This window comes from Eucyclogobius newberryi, unplaced genomic scaffold (assembly GCF_026437365.1).
Source record: "Eucyclogobius newberryi isolate DKJ021-1_F unplaced genomic scaffold, fEucNew1.0.hap1 SCAF_12, whole genome shotgun sequence".
Taxonomy (NCBI): Eukaryota; Metazoa; Chordata; class Actinopteri; order Gobiiformes; family Gobiidae; genus Eucyclogobius; species Eucyclogobius newberryi.
In genome coordinates this window covers 29317549-29336038 of record NW_027315746.1, presented here as the reverse complement: position 1 = coordinate 29336038, position 18490 = coordinate 29317549, and the positions used below count along the sequence as shown (strand labels likewise).

Here is an 18490-nt window from a genome sequence, read left to right as displayed (position 1 = left end):
ATTTGACTAATTATTATGTTTGATTTTGTGAGATAAGACCTGGTTTAGTTCTAATTTAGATCTTTGACTGTGGTTTAAACCTCTTGACAAATTATTAGTCCATGTTTAGGGTTTATTCAGACCTTGTTTAACCATGATTTCAATATCCTTTTATTGTCCTCTCCCGATCAAGTTTATTATTTTCTCCTGGGATGTTGCTTTTAAACTAAATTTATACATATATATATATATATATATATATATATATATATATATATATATATATATATATATATATATATATATATATATATATATATATTAATTGTCTAGACATAATTCAAGTTACGTTTGAGTTTTAATCATTTAGACTTTGTGAGATAAGACCTGGTTTAGTTCTAGTGTAGGGTTTATTGAAACGTTAGCCCTGATTTCAAATGTGTCTGGACCACGTCTTCCCCCTTAGACCACGTTCTAGCCCGAGATTATGTTTTTCTTACTACTACTTACAACTACTACTGGAAAAAAGTAGTTCAAAAGTTCAAGTAAAGTAGCACCAAACCTTGATAAAGAATTGTGTTTATTTCGGATCAAAAGAAGCAACTGAAAAATTTGACTGTTTGTATAATATTTTATACATATTTTCGTTTGCCCAAACCTGGGACTTGAACTCAAACCCTTCTGGCAGGACGTCACTCTGAACGTGCTAAAAATAACCCCCTCAAACCCTGTGGAAACTACCATCTACTTTTCGGCCCAGTTCAAAGGAGTTCAAGGAGTAGAAAGTACAGATATTTGCTCTTAAATGTAGAGAAGGAAAAAGATCCTTTGTTAAATAGACTTGAGTGTATTTGTACTTTCCACCACCACTACTACAACTACTACACCTTCTGTGACTTCATTCATTAGTGCTTGAGTCCCTCTGATCCTGGTTTAGTTCAAGTTTGTGGCCAGTTTAGTCCTCAGTGTTTTGACTCCTTAAGCACTTTGAAACGTGTGTGACTTTGTGGATTAACCCTTTTGTTAACCCATATTCTTCTTGGTCATGTTTAGTCCTGTTTTGGGCTTGTTTGGATCCTTGGAATTAGCCGAACGCTCTTGTTTAATCCTGGGGTCACTGCTGGTCACATTTTTACATGGTTCAAATGAATTTCATGTGATGTTTTGGTTTTTCACTGTTTTTGAGAATTCATTTTTTTTACTACTTTGAATTGGATCTGGTCTAGTCCTAGTTTAAAGTGGATACGATAGGTTTTGTTTTACTTTTTCAGTGGGATAATACCTGTTACCTAAATATGACAGATCGTTTTATAACAATCAAGTAGGATTTTGTGAAGAAAAATATGTTGAAAATGACAGGAATTTGAGCAGAGAAAACATATTGATGACATCACACTTTTGTACCGGAAACCCCTTTCATACCTTTAGCTTTACCTCTACATCATGTTTTATATCATTTTGAGAGTTGGATTAAACATTAAAAATGTAAGGTTTTAACCAAGCAATCTAATGTTAATGAAGATTTTAACCATTTCACGGTGGTTAATATGCTAGTACTCTTGCTGCGGCTGCTAACTGTTTGCTTAAAACAGCAATTTAAAATAAGTATGGGTTTGGAGCTTTCTGTTGGCAACATCTTGTTATGTACATTCATAAATATCGATAAAAATACAATATTAACCGTACACTCACAATTAATGGCTTTAAAGTAAGCTATTTCTACTTTCTAAAAGGGCACTGACAAACACATTTCTCAAACCGTTTAAACATGAATTTAGCTTAATAAAGATGGTCTCATATATTTTTATTTGTCGCATAATAATATCTGTGCACATTTGAGGAGTTTTTGACAATTGTAGGCTACAACATTATGGAATTTCTAAGTGTGATGTCACAATTTCCAAGTAAAGAAGAAGTAAAATGATAAACTTTTTAAAAAAAGCCAAACTGGGATGAAATTTGTCATCTTTTTTGCTGCGTTTTAGTAAAATGAGTAGTCCGACCTACCGTAAGCACTTTACATTCAAGTTTATTTTCTTTTAAACACTTAAAAAAAAGGATGTCGTCCTGTTCGACACTTGTAGAAGTCCAGATTTAGCCCGCGGCCCACCTGTTGACCACCCGCACGTTCCTTCCTTGCATAACCCAAGTATCTGACATGCTTCTTGTTTGTTTGTTTGTTTGTTTATTTGTTTGTTTGTTTGCTTGTTGTTTTGAAGGGTTAGGCCACTGGATTGTGGATTGTGTGTAGAAAACAACTCTACTCTTCCACGTGGCTGGCCGTTCGGTTGCATATGGATCGTTCATGTGTGCCTCGGACGCGCAGCTCGCGGCGGGCTCTGGACAGACTCGAGGCTCTGTGACCGTGGCGCAGGAGACGTCATGACAGAGCGCAGCAGCAGATGGAGAGGCGAGGGCGGCGTGAGGAGGCGGCAAGGGGCGAGCGTGGAGGAGCGCACGGCAGCGGCAGGTGAGCGCACATCTTTACCCACTGTGCCACTCTGCTGGGTTTTGGCGTGGCTTTGTGAATTGTGCTGTTTTGACTGAATTAAACAGCTGCTTAAAATGGTTTTCAGGCACTTTTGTATCAGTGGGTACATTTATATGGCCAGTGAAGATCAGATAATACCGTATTTTCTGGACTATAAATCGCACCGGAGTATAAGTTGCACAAGCCAATAAATGCATAATAGAGTAGAAAAAAACATATATAAGTCGCACTGGAGTATAAATCGCATTTTTGGTGGAAATTTATTAGACGCCCTCTTGCGGTTGCCAGTGTGAAAATAACGAATAATATCACATATAAGTCGCTCTGAAGTATAAGTCGCGGCTTAAGCAATGAAAAACGGTGTCACTTATAGTCCGGAAAATACGGTAGTCAGATAAACCAACAATTAGATCTGATTTTGTTGACATGTACAAGAGAAATCTCGTCACTCATAGATGACCAGTGTTTCCAGTCTGTATATGTATTTTATCGACACTCCAGTAATTGGTGAGCACGAGTGAGTAAAGTCTCACAGTAGGAGGAGGTTTCATGTTGGCATAGGCGGACAGGTGTCACAACAAAATGGGGCTCCAAGTGGCCAGTTACTGTGGCTTGGAATTTTACAGCATTTTCAGCATTTTTCAGAAAAGCTTGTTTCCATGGAAAGGTTCTTGTATTGGTGTGTTAGGGTCAGTATAAGTTCTTATATTATGTTATGTTAGTATAATCTTTAATCATCCGATCCGAGAAGCTACATATGACAAAAAAGGTTTGTGTTTCCTTGTCACCATTACCCGTTGCAGTACTAAAAAGCACTTGAGGTTATACATTGTTCTTCTCGTATCTTTTGGTGTTTTTTTGCGTTTTTCCTATGGATGACTTTGTTCTCACCCAGATACTCGCCCTATTTATTTCGGGACAAATTTTAAATTCTATCTAGATTTTTTTTTGTCATTTTAGTTTGAAAAAAGCCTGCATACAAAATCGTTCAGTTATTTTTGGTTTGGCACTTTTCTTTCACAGTTTTGGAGCCGTCTTGATGTGTTGACAGTGAAATTGGAGCGCTCAAGAGTGAATCTGCTTACAGTAAACCTGATCTGAGGACAGATAATCTCTTCTGAGTGGTCTCAATCGGGTCACCCACCTCTGTCACCTGTCAAAATGATATATGTCTGTTCAGTCAAGTATAGTATGCTGACGGAGTGTGCTTTATGCTGGTTTTATGCAAATCTGGGCATGACATTCTTACCGCAAATTAACAATTCCACACCAACTTTGTCTACATTCTGCCTGTTGTTTTTATGTCTCCGTGCACCTGCCAAATGTGCGCTGCCTGGCTTGGGCCTGACCCCGTGGTTTGGGTGGAGTGGAGAGGGAAGGCTCCAGGGAGACGTCTGGTTTGGGCCGATCCGTGCGTTTTATGAAGTGATGTTAAAAATGATTCATGGAGCACGGTGTTTACAAGGTGCGAAGATTGAAGCAGGAAGATACACGCTCATAAATGGACATACGCCAGCCTCATGTGAGCGTATCAGGGCCAATTACGAGAAGCATCAGTCAGGTTCAGGCTGTTTGTGGAAGTGTAAAGTCTGTTTTGAATACATGGTTCTCGCTTTTGTTACTTTAAATCCTTGAAAAGTCACAACGCTTAACATTTTAGATAGAAATAGACTGAAATAAAAGCATGTATTTTAAGTTTGGCTGTTTTTTATTGCACCCCAAAACTTCAGGATGTATGTTTTTCTACATACCTGACTTGTACTTGGCCTGGAGGAGCCTAATCCTGCTTGTTTCCGTGGAAATTTAGTTTGTTTGGCAGTAATATTCCACAGCATGGCATAAAACCTATCTCCGTTTAGAAGTATGGTTTTAAAATGAGAAAAGTTACAAAGTGCCCACTGTTTTGCATGTCAACCATGTAAAGGAATATCCTACTTTTTCAATTTGACAGCTTTAAATGTTCCACTTTATCCACATGCAGCTGGAGAAATGGAATGGAAATATTTAAAAAAAGCTTTTATCATGCTTCAATATTTATCCAAGATTTACGCGTGTGACATTGTATCCTAACAACCTACAGCCCTAATTTCCTTAATATAAGATCTTCTGGGAGCGTCCAATTTCAGCTTGTGGTTTCTTTTTTCTCTATTTTTCCTATCTTCATATCCACAACCAGAGCCCTTTGCTCATAAAGGCCCATAATACGCCTGCATTACGCACATTTATGACTTGTCATTTTAGCCCGTTGTGGTTGGGTCTGAAATGAGGCGGAAACAGAGGCGATGAGAAGGCGAGACTCTCTCTTGGTGGGCCTCGGAGTTCAATATCAAAGTCCGACCACAAGCAGGATCTATTTCCCCAAACGCTGTAGGGGACGAGGCACATTTACCTGTTTGTAGAATCCATACTGAAAAGGATGGACTCTCACGAGGCTTAGACGTTCAATCTGGGTAATGTTAAAGGAGACCTATAACAGGGGCGTTTGTAGCATTGTGGGGGTCCCTAGCACAATGTGATATGGGGGGCCACTTGTCTTGGATAACTGAGAGCAATAGCTGATTCAATAGATGCAGTCGGCAACGGGTTATATTAGGGGCATGTTAGGGGTTTGGTGTGGGTCAATCGGAAACACAACTTTATCCCTCTTTTAGCATCAAGGTAGCATTTAGCCCACAGCTACCTTTAGCATTCTTGGACCACTTTATTCTTCTCCATGTTTTTCTGTCTTTGTGTCTTTGGTACAAAAATAAATCCCAAAGTCTGTGTTTGCTCTTGTAGATGTTGAACAGTGGGAGACAAAGCAGCTAACCCATTTTAACCTATTCAAATGAATGGTTTTCTATGGTTCAAAATATTATTAATACATTTATTTATTTTTTTAAGTTGTTGCACACTTTGTTAATTAACACATTTTTAGGTGGCGTTTTGCTGCGGTCATTTTCACACAAGCTTTTTATAACCTTTGCCAAACACATTTTTGGCATAGAATCAGGCACTGTGGCCCCCTGGTGGTTTGGGGTGGGAAACAAAAATCACCAGCAGATATTTCTGTTTTAGGCACATTTTGACACATCACAACGTTCTAAATTGCACATAGTTTGAAATGAAGATGGAGGACATGTTGGAATTCTATATAATTTGTTGTTTACTGTCAAAAGGCAAACGTTTTAACCTGGTTTGTGGCTAATATCACAGGGCTTGTTCACATGAAACAAGACATCTTATCTATTAGCACATTTATGATATTACTTTAACAACACTGAATCTCCCACAGAGTTTTAAAGACCCCATAACCTCTGAAATAATTACATCCAATTCTAGAATGTCTTGAAAACAACTAACAACTTATTTAGCATTTTGTTTCCCCTTGAAGTATTTGGGTGCACACAGTCAGTGAGCTGTGTGTATTTGATGGATGGACATGCAGATGTGACTCATGCTAACTCTAATAGTGGGACATTCTTGTGGTGTGACTCAGCGCCCCTTGACTCAGCCGGACTCACAAAACATCCTCCGGGCCAAAGCTGACTGCAAAGATCAAAAGTGACAGTCAGATTTGGGCCCGTTAGTCATGTACTTGTTAATGAGGGTTTGAACATGTGCTACAAGTCATCAAAAAATATATGCAGAGGGCTAATCAATGTACCACCTTATTTTCTTGTAATTGTACCATTTGTTTCAATTATCAGTGCTTTTGTCCAATTTCAAATGTATTGCTAATTTTATTAATGTCCAAAGTTGTTTCAGTCAAGTCCTTGTAATCCATCTTTTTTTTTTTGCTGCCGAAAGTACACTCCACTGGTATCCATCTACTGTTTCCATTGTTGGAGTTTTACATCTGAGATACATTGTTAAAGTCAACTGGACTGTCGATAGTTTGCAGTGTCTCATTAATCTCTCATTTAAGAATAATAGGGTCAGTCCCAGATTGGTGGATTGAACACAGCTTTGACAGAGCCACTGCACCTTTCATAATCATTTTAAGTTTGTACCACAATGCAATGTGATGTTATTCAAGTTTTGATTGTAGAATGACTTAAATTAGTTGTGTAAATTTCTGTATATGATCATTTGGGTCAGTTCTTTATTAGATTAGATTATTTTTTACTGTCCCTGTAGGTACATTTGACCTATCTCCAGATATTAAGCTCGGCTTGGTCAGGACTACATTTGCTGGAACATTTTTACCTATTGTACATGTTATGATGCAGATTGGCAGCTTCACTTCCGCCAGCCTGCCCCAGGGCAGCTGTGGCTACAGTTGTAGCTCATCACCACTACATAAGAAGATTTATTAGAGAACTGAAGAGAACACATTTAAAACTGTTTTCATGCAGCAGCATTAGTGCTGTGACCTGAAGGTTGGAAGTTGATACTGTGCCATTATTATTTATTTAGACGTTTTATTCAGCTTGATTATTCTATTTTATTGTTTTATTTTTATCATCCAGGGGTTTTGTTTTATTTTTCATGTTAACTAGTTCATTGTATTTCACAATGTAAAGGACGTAGGAAATGACTTTTTTTGGTAGAAAATTCTTTAGAAATAAATTATATTGAGGAAAATGAACGAAAAAAATCATGATTGGACTTGTTCTAAATATGAATACATTTGACTGACTCTGGACTACATGGGACATTTATTTCTGACCTTTTGTGCCATAATTTAATTTGAATGTCTTTTTTGTATCTTTCTTTTATTTTTTATGTTTGTTTGTGAAAAGTGAAGAAATAAATAAGGTTCTGCATCACACCATCCTCTAAAACATATATATCTATAAACGGTATATATAAAGAAGTAGAAACAAATAATTAAAGTAAAGTTGATTGAATTTGGAAGTGTCTTGCCAAAGTAAACAAATTGACCGCAAAGTGTTATCTAAATGAAACAAGTCTCTCAAGCTTGAAGTAGCTAATTGTATTTGGACACAACCACACACCGTGCAACAGATCTGACTTGAACTCTTAAACGGAGTCTTCATTTTCCATCGGATCAGATGCTAAAGTTGCAGCTTTCATCCAAGACAGTAACTTTAGCCACTTAGCTAATGGTTTGGCTAATCTGTCAGCTGACCGTCAGTCTGCTCGCTGCTGTTACAGCGCTAAACCATCAAACTAGTGGTGATTTCACTCAATCAAACTGCTTAAAAAGGACACAAGGAGCGAGGATGTGTTTCATTTCTTTCTTTTTTTACTATTTTGTGTGGCGATCCATTTTTTACAACATCTTTGGGGAATATCCTGATTAAAATATTTAGACAGTATTTTTACTGACTGACTGTAAAATTAATCACCAAAGTGTACAAAAATGACTCTATACCAGGGCTACTAAATGTTCCTGAGGGACAGAGTTGTAGGGCCGTGACCTCTATGTGCTTAACTCAGCAACACTTTTGACACAGTTTGGGGGTTGCGTAAAATGTCCCCAACACCCCAACAAGTTTTATTCATAGTGGCAAGGTAACCAAAGTGATTTCCATTAAAAATAAAGCCAATACAACTGTATAAAACTATAACACAATACAATCAACCATGCAAACAATCAAACAAACTGTTCAAAATAAGGCTCACGACATTCCTGAGATTTGGGATGGAACCCTCTATGCATGTTCAGGAGCTTTCGTAACCTCTGTGGTCTGTATCTCCTCCTTTGGCCAACTGATTATTCCTGCAGGGTATCGGATCACTGGCAGGGCGTAGCTGTTTATTGCCCGGGACTTGTTCTTGCCATTGAGCTGGCTTCTGAGGACTTGCCTCCCTCGTTGTAGGTATTTGGCCATAGCCACTTTCCTTGCCATTTGCCTGTGGTATTCCCAGGTACTTGTAACCCTCCTCAATGTCTGCTATTGCTCGTTCTGGGAGTGAGACCCCCTCTGTGTGGACCACCTTCCCTCTCTTAGTCACCATCCGACTGCATTTCTCAAGCCGAATGACATCCCAATGTAAGCGCTATAGATCCCAGTCGTGTGGATCAGAGAGTCAATGTCCCGCTCGTTCTTAGCATACAGCTTGATGTCGTCAATGTAGAGGAGGTGACTGATCGTGGCCCCATTCCTGAGCTGTCATCCATCGCCAGTCTTGTTGATTATTTGGCAGACGGGGTTCAGACCTATGCAGAACAGCAACGGGGACGGAGCGTCTCATAATTGATTTATTATTGACGACATACTGTTTGTACATGTCCAAAATGTCTAAAGTAATTCACCGTTCAATACACTGCCATCCAAAAGTCATGTTTGAGCGTTCAGCATTGTGACTATGGTTGTGTGCATTGTGACTATGCTTGTTTGCCTGTTCCATCCTTACATTTGCTAACCCTTAGCCTTACTCGCCATCCTCAGCGTGTTGTAAAAGCTAACATAGCACCATTGAATTCTTGGGCTTCACATGTCGAACAGTTTGTCTATTCTTACTTACACACTCTGGCCTCTTTGCCCTGTGCTCCTTGTCTATGTCAAGTGTTTACTCAGCGTGTCCGTGGGGCTTTGACATCTCCCGACACATGTCTCACCTCCAGCTGACTACATTTCCCAAGATGCCTTTCAAAGCGGTGCCAAACAGGTCTTAAACCTTCCAAACTAGCATGTTTCCCTCTCTCGCACACACGCACGCCTCCCGATCGCACGGCATCTCGCACTCTACCGTCACGCTGCCGCAGCTTTCACTTCCTGCAAAGGTGGGAGGTCAAAGGTCGGCGGGGTCACGGAGTGGCTGCTGCTTCCCCATGTGTGGTCTGGTTTGTTTTAACTGGCCTGTGGATTTTACGACTTATGGCTGTTCCCTGTTGTAGTTGTCCAGGCTTAGTGCCAGTTTGTCACTCAAAATGAGGACAATTTGAACATGTTTTAGTAGAAAGTAGTGTTTTTAAAGTTTTCAGGGACCTGGTGGTGGGAAAATGTTCGTTTTCTCTCCCAGCGGTCTTAATTACTGTAGTGCTGATTGGCTCCACAGTTGGAAATGTAGTATTTTTATTGCCTGACCAGACATCTTTCTACATTATGTTCAAATGCAGAAGGCAATAAGAGGGCATCAAAGAACATCTCCTCACTTGGGACGGTCCAACCACTGTCACTAGCAGGTGTTTCTCAAAAGATATACAAATATATCATTAAGACATTCTGACTTAGTTCTCTAATGTTATTCAAGGCGTGATAAAACAAATTCTTTACTGTTTAAATTGCAATAAAGCCGATAAAGCTATTCTATTTGAGAGCACGTTATTGTAAATTCCACGTATGTTTAAATAGTGCTGGACTTCTTGACCTGGGTTTGCAGTAGTTGTAAAGGTTGTCAATAAGAAGTCTATAAAAAGAGGCCAGGCTAAAGTTAACGCAGGTCAACAAACAAGCGCTCAAAGCACCGCAAAGACTGCAATGTTAGAGTGTTTGTGGAGAGCAGGGCAGGTGTCTATTGACTTTGTGAATCATAACTTACGTCGAAACTCCTGCTTGCATAATAGTCCTTAATGATCCTGTATTATGCTGGACATATTAAGCAAAATTGACTTTTAAGAGTATTTAACCATGTTATTTACTCACTGTATTCAGAGTGATTCATGCGTGTTTGAGTAATCTTTGTTCTTCTGCGATCAGTGAGACATGTAGGATTCAGCAGCCATGTTTTTCTATTCCCTGGTGATAGAAATCAAATTGTGATCTCATCCCTGTGATAATCTATCATTTTGGTGAAATCAATGTTGTGATTCACATGTTTCTCTTGAAAGTGCTCAAATGTACCAGAAAATGTCAATTGTCGCACACAACATGATATTGCCATAAAATAAGTGCAGAAATATCACTTTACACCCTTGTTTGTAAGATTACACAAGACATTGAAATCTGTTGCTTTTTGAGATACATCACATAACAAAAGCATAATGTATTCTTTAAGTACTGACAATAAGATGATTTTTTTTTTATTCCCAGGCCAGGCTTAAAATGTCTATTTATTTGTATTATTATTTGTGTATTTGGTTCATTTGTATTCAGGAAAGTGCAGGTTACTGAACATACTTGATACATGACACGCTGGATTGTTGCCAAGGCCATATTTGCATCCGTTGTCCCACATTCACCCTGATAAACACACTCTCACTGGTGGGTGAGTCTTGCCCAATGACACAACTACAGTTTGCACTACCTCGCCCTGTGGCACCAGCGGTCTCCCATCCACGTACTGACCAGGCCCGTCCCTGCTTAGCTCCCGAGATCTGATGAATGTGAGTTTAAATCTGAATAAACGTCAGAGTTGCTGTTATTTGCTGTTATTTGCTGGTATCCCGAAAGCATTATAGTTGCTTAGCTGAGTGGGGAAGCCAAACCGAGCAATATAATGTTCCAAACGACACTGTGTGGTCTTCAAAAACATGGAGGAGCATGTAATGGCTAGACCATTTTTAGTCATTGTTTGGCTCTTCTTACACCTGCTATAGTTCTTGTTCAAACCTGACTTTGATCTGACAGATGCCCAGGGGCTGACTGACAAAGGAAAGGCTGCCAAGTCCAACTAATCAGAAACGTTCTTACAATGTCAGTCTGATTTAGTGGTATGACAGCACCAGCCTAACCTGCATATTTGTAGTTCTTTGTATTTGTAGTTCTTCCTCCCGTCTGACGTTTAGTGTGTTGACTTTCACATTAACTAAGTATTTATGATCGGTAGAACACACACGCCTGCTCTCATAAGTCATGGTTTCATGCTCTCTGCAGGATGTAACTCCAACTTTATCTAGATCAAGTGGAGATAAAAGTGCTTAAGATGAGGTTGTTGGTCTAATTGGAACTTTCATTGCAGTTCTTTGACATAAATAAAATGTATGATATGTTCAAAGTAATTGTTATGTTTTATCATGCAAAAACAACAATAAAATGATACAAAGACAGAGAGAGTTTTCAATCAACATTAAGATACATATGCTCAGCACAGACGTGTGCAGAGGCAGAGAGCGCGTCGACGTCTAGGGACGGTCAAACATGGGAAAGAATCAATATACAAGCGGTCTGCCTATCCCGGAGACACCTGTCATGCTGGCAATGTGAAATAAATATGGGAAAGAGTGTCTGGAGAGTCTGCCAGTGTGGTCCAAAAGTTTGGTTTTCCATCTGGCAGCATCACTAAGCACGGACAAAATGTATGATTCATGCCAGTAAAAAATTTAAATTGAATGAATAGAAATTAAGGTTTTGTGATTTTTTTCCCCCTGTTGTGTGAAGCACTTTGAATTGCTTTGTATACAAATTGTGGTCTTACAAATAAACTTCCCTTACCTTGCCTAAGCCACGGTAACTGAAAATTGGATGAGGTATGATGTAGGGGAGCCCGGGGCATGATGTCACACTGGGTAAACTGTCACAAAATCAAAATGTTTGATCAAAAAAGTGAACTAGCAGACGTGCATGTTTTTCATGATCTGTCCTTCTGTCCTGAATATGACCATAGAATTTTTTGTAGTATCTGTGGTATTAACAAAATTGAACATATAACTTTAGTGTAAGGACAAATGGATCTGATCAGATTTAGTTGCTGTAGCCGCATTCCAGAGAAGTGCAGCCGGAGGGTTTGCAGCGGTTGTCACGATCACAGCGGCAGCAAGTTGTCACACAGTTAACTGCCCTTTGTAAAAGAAAACAGCACCCAATTCATTTAACAATGTTCACATATTAATAATTGGACTTTTCTAGTTACACAGCCTCCCGCCCTTAAAACTACCGCTGTGAACAATATAGAAAGATGGAATTCAAAGACCAAAACTAGCTGGAATGTTGTAAAAAAGTTTGATGATATTAAGAAAGCAGAACTGCCCCCGAAATATATAAGTACAATTCTGCTCTATTTTCTCCCGTGCTGTTCTAGACTCTTCCATGACGGTTGATGTATCCGTTTTCCCTTTTGGCTGTTAACAGACAAACTCAGCCTGTTTGCGAGGAGGGACTTTTTTCTCCTCCGTGTTCCCATTGAGTGAGATTGATTATGCAACCCCAAACTGCCACGGGGCAACTCCAATCTGGAAATACTTAAAGTACGCTGCGAACCATGTTGATTCCTCCGGGCCAGATTGGAGGAGGCATGATCTGACAAAAAAGAATTCCAATTTGTTAGATGTGTTCCTTGGGACAAATACTTCCCATGCTACTTCTTCCTCGCAATCTTGTAAGCGACGATTTTTGATCTTGAGAACAAAGCGACGATAAATACTTTGAAAACCCACTGATCAAGCGCGTTTTGGACTTTTATCGGAGCAATCAAGCATTTTTTAAACGAGAATGCAGTTACTTTTGATACCGTGAGTGGTGTTCTTTGCGAAATTAGCAGGTCGCGTCCATAAATCATGCCTGGCTTTGAACTGCGCGGCTGCGGGTGAGTTTGTCTGGGGCGGTTCTGGGGTAGTGTGGGCCTAATTTGGAGGAAGAACAACACAAGAGGGGGGCAGCGAGAGGTCGTTCCTGCAGAGAGGGGGAGTGAAGGATGTCTGAAGTGAAGGGTGGAAGTGGGTGTTCCAAAGTCTGTGCCAGAAGCGATAGAGCAGAATCTGTCGTGCCCGGTTTGGCCTGCCGTGTTAGCTAGCACTTTTCTGATCAGAGCCCGTTAACTCTCTTTGAGTCCAGTGGTGGAAGAACTCTTTCTAAAACTCATTTCGAAACTTGAAACACATTTGAGCAAGTATCGATCCCATAAATATCCCCCAGTGGTCGGGAACCCCTGGCAAAGACATGCTTTTTTAACCTGCTTAACCTGTTTATGAAGATGTCCACTTAAATGCCGTAAAATAAACATTGAAGACATTTTACTATCCCCAAGAGAGAGAGTTATTCACAGTTTCATCATCACAACCACACTACATATGTTTCATATTTTGTGAAGCAAAGAAGACACAAAACATTTTTTCCATCAAAGCGGTTTTTGTTGTTTAATTTGAACCACGTGCAGCTTGAAATACTTTTACAATACATTTTATCTGAGGAGAAAACCCTGCTTCACTACTGTTGGACTGTGACAGCTCTTGTCAATACAGTCCACATAGTGAGATGATCAAACGCATTTCTCCACTCATGTCATGGCTGAGTGAGTGACAGGCGAGTGATAGACCAATCACAGGGAAGTGTGAACTCTCAGAGACAATATAAAAATACATAATCTATGATAAATCATTTAAAAAAGAAAAGAAAAGCATGAACCATTCCATCAATTTTCAGGACTTTCCGTATATCTTGAAATCACCGTTTGTCTATGTCTGTGAGTCTTTATTTGATTTAAAAAGTTTTGCCTTTGTTTCTTTGTAAAAATCTGAATATTATTGTCTTCTCAATTTGGATCAATTATTTCTAAATTTGTTTGTTTTTTTCAATATGATTGATATAATTATTAGTTACCCTCTTTCTTTGGTCCACATTTGTGAATGTGATGTCGTGCTTGTTTTTTTTTTTTAGCTGTATTGGTTTTAAGTCAATTCCTCCATCCATCCATCTTCTTCTGCTAATCCGCGACCCGGCCCCGGATTAGCAGTCCAAGAAGGGACTCCCGACTTCCCTCACCCTAGACACTTCCGCCAACTCCTCCGGGGGATCTCGAGGCGTTCCCAGGCCAGCCGAGAGACATGGTCCCTCCTGCGTGTCCCGGGGTCTTTCCCGGGGCCTCTCTCCGGTGGGACATGCCCGAAACACCTCCCCAGAGAGACGTGTAGTTCCTGCCTCTACTATTCATGAGACAGTTCATCACATGGGTTCATCACACGAAATAAATTCAACACTGACAAAAACAAGGGAATGTCTTACTAACTGTTGGCCAATATAAGTTAAATACAAAACAAAAGTACACGTCTGTGAAGACTGTGCAGTAGGAAATAAGTCTCACCAAGCCATTCTCCTGTTGTAGCCAAAGGGTAAAACTAAAGCCCAAACACAAACAGTCATGTATCAAAAAAAAGACCACTAATTGAACTGCATGCACTAAGGGGCTGTTTGCTTATTTGGGCCCCCTAATAGTCAGTGGGCCCCAAGGATTTACCTCCTTTGGCAACTGGCTAACAACACCCCTGCTTCCAAACGTAACCTATTCACCTTATTACTGCATGTCCCACAAACTCCAAATCCAGCTCTTTTATGGAAGCCCGTGTTGTGGAAACATGGTCCGCTTACCCATCAGCACAGCCTGAGAAAGAGCCATGGCATGGGTGTGTTTTGACTCGCTCCTGTGTCTCCTCTGTCTCCTCTCCTCCGTGTCCACTCTGTCCTTTCTTTTGTCCAGCGTACAGCCTTTGAGAGCCAGAGGAAAGTGAAACCCAAGCCCAGGATGATCGCTCCAACGCGCCTACCCCGCACCGCCTTCCCATTTAAGGTTCGACTGGGCCCCGGAGCTCGCTGTGTGGCTTCCCTTTTAAAACCAACTTAATCGGACTGGAATTCGGGTTATTGGGGTCAGGGACACTGGCGAGCAGACGCACTGGGAACAAGGAGATGCACAGATGTGACGCATCAGGAGCTGTCCACAACACGGGGAAGTAATGGGAAAGGGGTTCTGTTTCCAAAATGTAGAGAAGATGAGGAGGAGGAAGAAAAGAAACTAGTCATTTTTTCTAATGTTGTTTTACAAGGTTAAGTCATCAGGATTGAACGGGAGATGAGGCCAAGGCAATAACGAGAGCTGTGGGAAGAGATTCCAGGGAAGTTTATGTTTGCGCGCTTAATATCTGTTTATTGGTTTGGTCAAAGACAGGGGAGGTTTTTTCTTTGGCATTTTTGGAAATAAAAGTAATTGAAAAATATATAGTCTTGAAGGAACAGAACGTATTGTACTGATTTGAACAGGAACATGTAAATAAGACAAGCGGAGGCCTTGATAACACAATGGACAATTCACTGTTTTTGAAAGAAATAACCATGATCATGTTTTTTGGGAATGCATCAATACATTTCCCATCTTAAAGTCTTTTCAACCGATAAAAAATGCACACTTTTGGACACCCTAAAAAATGCATTATTTCACGATAGTTCATTTTAGGCGTCAAAGAAGATATAGAAATTCTACCATATTTCTGACCTTCACACCCTTTATGCACTCGGATACTAAGGGGCAAGTATCATGATACCAATCCAATACCGATACCAGGACATTTTGTATTTAAGTGCATTGATACTATAAATAGTTTGACCTTGGCATTATTATCTTTGCTCCACCCCAGCTTGAATTGATCTAACCCTAACCGAAATTTCCCCATGTGTGGACAATAAAGGATTATCTTATCTTATCTAAAAAATAAATGTACACTGCCTTTAGCTTTGATTACAGCACACATTCGCTGTGACATAGTTTCAATGAGCTTCTACAATGTTATACAATTTGTTTCCACCCAGTGTGTCATTAATTCTCACAAAAATCTTGTATTGATGATGGAGAGACTGACCACTGCACAAAGCCTTCTCCAGCTCGTCCCAAACACTCTCACTGGGATTCAGATCTGGAATAGATTAGTTTCTGCTTCTTCTTAGATGTTTAAGCACATGGTTGTTTCAGAAATGAGAAGCCACTCACTGCATCTGTTGGGTTTGAATATGTGGTGTTGTGGCTGAAGGATCATCACCTGCAGCAGTTCTCCAGCAGGAGGAGGAGGATAGGACCTGCTGCATTTGTTTTGTGGACACTTTTATTTTGAACAGGCAGTGTATGTGGAGATACCATAAAAAAAAAATGTAGATAAACTAAAACATAAAGAGCAAAACTAAAATGATAGAAAAACAATAATCGACAAAAATGTTATTTATAAAAATGTTTTATTGAAGTTTATATCACATGCCATGGACGTTTAGAATCCATCCTGTGAGTATTTACTGACAGAATAAACTTTGGGGTTTCAGGGTTCTGTTTACCTTGTGTGCTTTAATCTCAAAAGCTCTGTATTTTGATGTTACCATTAATAGAATAGCTGGAAAACAAATCTTTCTCAAGCAAATCTGTTGCTGATATGGACAACTGAGTGTAAACTGCAACGAGTTCAAATGTTTCACATAATGATGGGAAATGAAGGATTGGTTTGGGACGTGATGGTCACGACACTGGTGGTAGTTAAGAGGATGAGATGGAGAGGCTGAGGCGGCAGTGGTTCTGCTGCTGCGTTGGAGGGTTGCAGGGAGTGAGAAGTGATTTGTTGATTTGGCAAGAGAAGCAGATCGTGTTTTGGCTTACATGATTATGAATGTCTGTACTTCATTAGATAAAACAATTATACAAGTGAAGTCGTCTTTTTCCATAGCTCAGAGTGGCTTTGTAGAGATTAAGATTTGAGATTCTCTGGAACTGCAGCTCCGGTCCTTTTCCCCATAAACATTGTGCGCACTGTAGTGTCTTGTGGCGAGATCAGGAGAATTAGACACTCTGCTGCCAAAGGGGACTGCGTTTCCCATGAGTCCTTGGGGCATTGACAGCCAGGTCTGCTCCAACAGCTCCAGCCGTGTTTGGACTAGGTCACATGAGCAGCTGTTTGTGTGGGGCAACGTAACATTGACTTTTCTGTGATGTGCACATCGTTGGCATGGTTAGTATTTCATTCATAAAGTGTCTGACTTTGAATTTGAACTATGACAAGAACAAACGTGACTGAGCTTGTCCGTTGATCACTCGCGGCAAAAGGAGTGTATGGAAATCTGTGTTGAACATTTTTGCTTGTCATTTTTAAAATCTTTTTTGATATCACTGCGTAGCATTTCTTATGGAGTGTCCGCCACCTGCTTTTCTCCACAGGGATGTTTCTTTGCCTGGAATGTTCTTCAACAAACTGATACATCTTGCATTTAAGAAATTAAAAACTGTAATTAACTAGAGTAGATGGGGACAAAACCCAAACGTAGGTAGAAAAAGATTTAGAGCTATAAAACGCACTCCAGCAGGTCGTTTCCTCCTCACGGCTCTGCACAGCTGATCATGCCTCATGCCACGCCTCCTCCACTCCTCCTTCACCATGTAAGGACAATGCAAAGTGACTTATGGAGGACATTTCCCTAAACATGAGCCGATAATGAGCGAGGTCGATTAACACACGGAGACCAAGAGAGTCGCTGCAGCAGAGACACAAAACAGTAAAGTAATACACGAATGCGAATGTGTCCAACTTCTCCTTAAATAACAACAACATGAGTCTTTCATGTCTGTCCATTTTGTCTCTGGAAAGACATTGAACAACCAGTATTTCTCCACAGGGATTTAACATGACTAGTTGCTACCTGTTTACATATCACTAATAATGTCTAAATGTGACAATCCCAGTGGAATGTTAATGATAGGCGTTGGGCAAAGTGTGAAAACCTACAAGGACAGGCTTACAGCAGAGCCCTGGCATGAGGATAAACAGTATTATAAACATCCATAAAAGCAGCGAGGTGTGACGAGCAGAGGACGTCTCCGAGCCACACCGATGTTTATTACACGTCATTTGAGTCGGCTGTAAAGAGCTGATCACTATAATAGAGCTGTCGCAATTCACGCCACATTTAGCAGCTCGTCACTGGAGCTGGGCTCAGTGACTTTTTATGTTGAGGTTCCACAATTTTGGAAACTTTATTAAATTAAAGGCGGAAACTCATGACACACATTTGAAGCTGATTGGACAAAGTCACAACAGCAGAACAAGCCGAGGAGGGAAAGCTTTGTTAAATCCAGTTGAGAGAAAGACACGAGCATCTTTCCCATGCACAAATGCACAAAACACCTCTATATGCATGTTTTATATGTATTTAGAAGTTTAAGTACTTCTGTCAGCGTTGTCATGTTTGGTTTGTTTAGGCTTTGCCGTCCTATGATTGGTCGAGTCTCCAACCCTCTGGTGGCTACAATTGCAGAGGGAGAAAGGTCAAATGAATTCTGGTGCGTTTTAAACTCATAAATATTGCTTTCTATTTTAAATAGATGTTTTTTTTAAACTAAAAATAGCCACATTTCTTCCTCCAGAGTCTAAACTCTCTCCAAACCACATCCAGAAGATCGGCTGTAGACCTCAATACCCAAGCTCATAATTGTTGATTTGAAATGAAT

At 40.1% G+C, this 18490-nt stretch overlaps 1 protein-coding gene across 1 annotated transcript in view; it reads left to right on the top strand.

Annotated features, from left to right (window-relative positions):
- Positions 1-2236: 2236 nt before the first annotated feature.
- Positions 2237-18490, top strand: part of artnb (artemin b) — a 50415-nt gene continuing 34161 nt past the window's right edge. Inside the window, exon 1 of the mRNA XM_072440432.1 lies at positions 2237-2449. Within this exon, the coding sequence (XP_072296533.1) occupies positions 2362-2449 (88 nt within the window). The 5' untranslated portion in view covers positions 2237-2361. The remainder of the gene's footprint in view (positions 2450-18490) is intronic.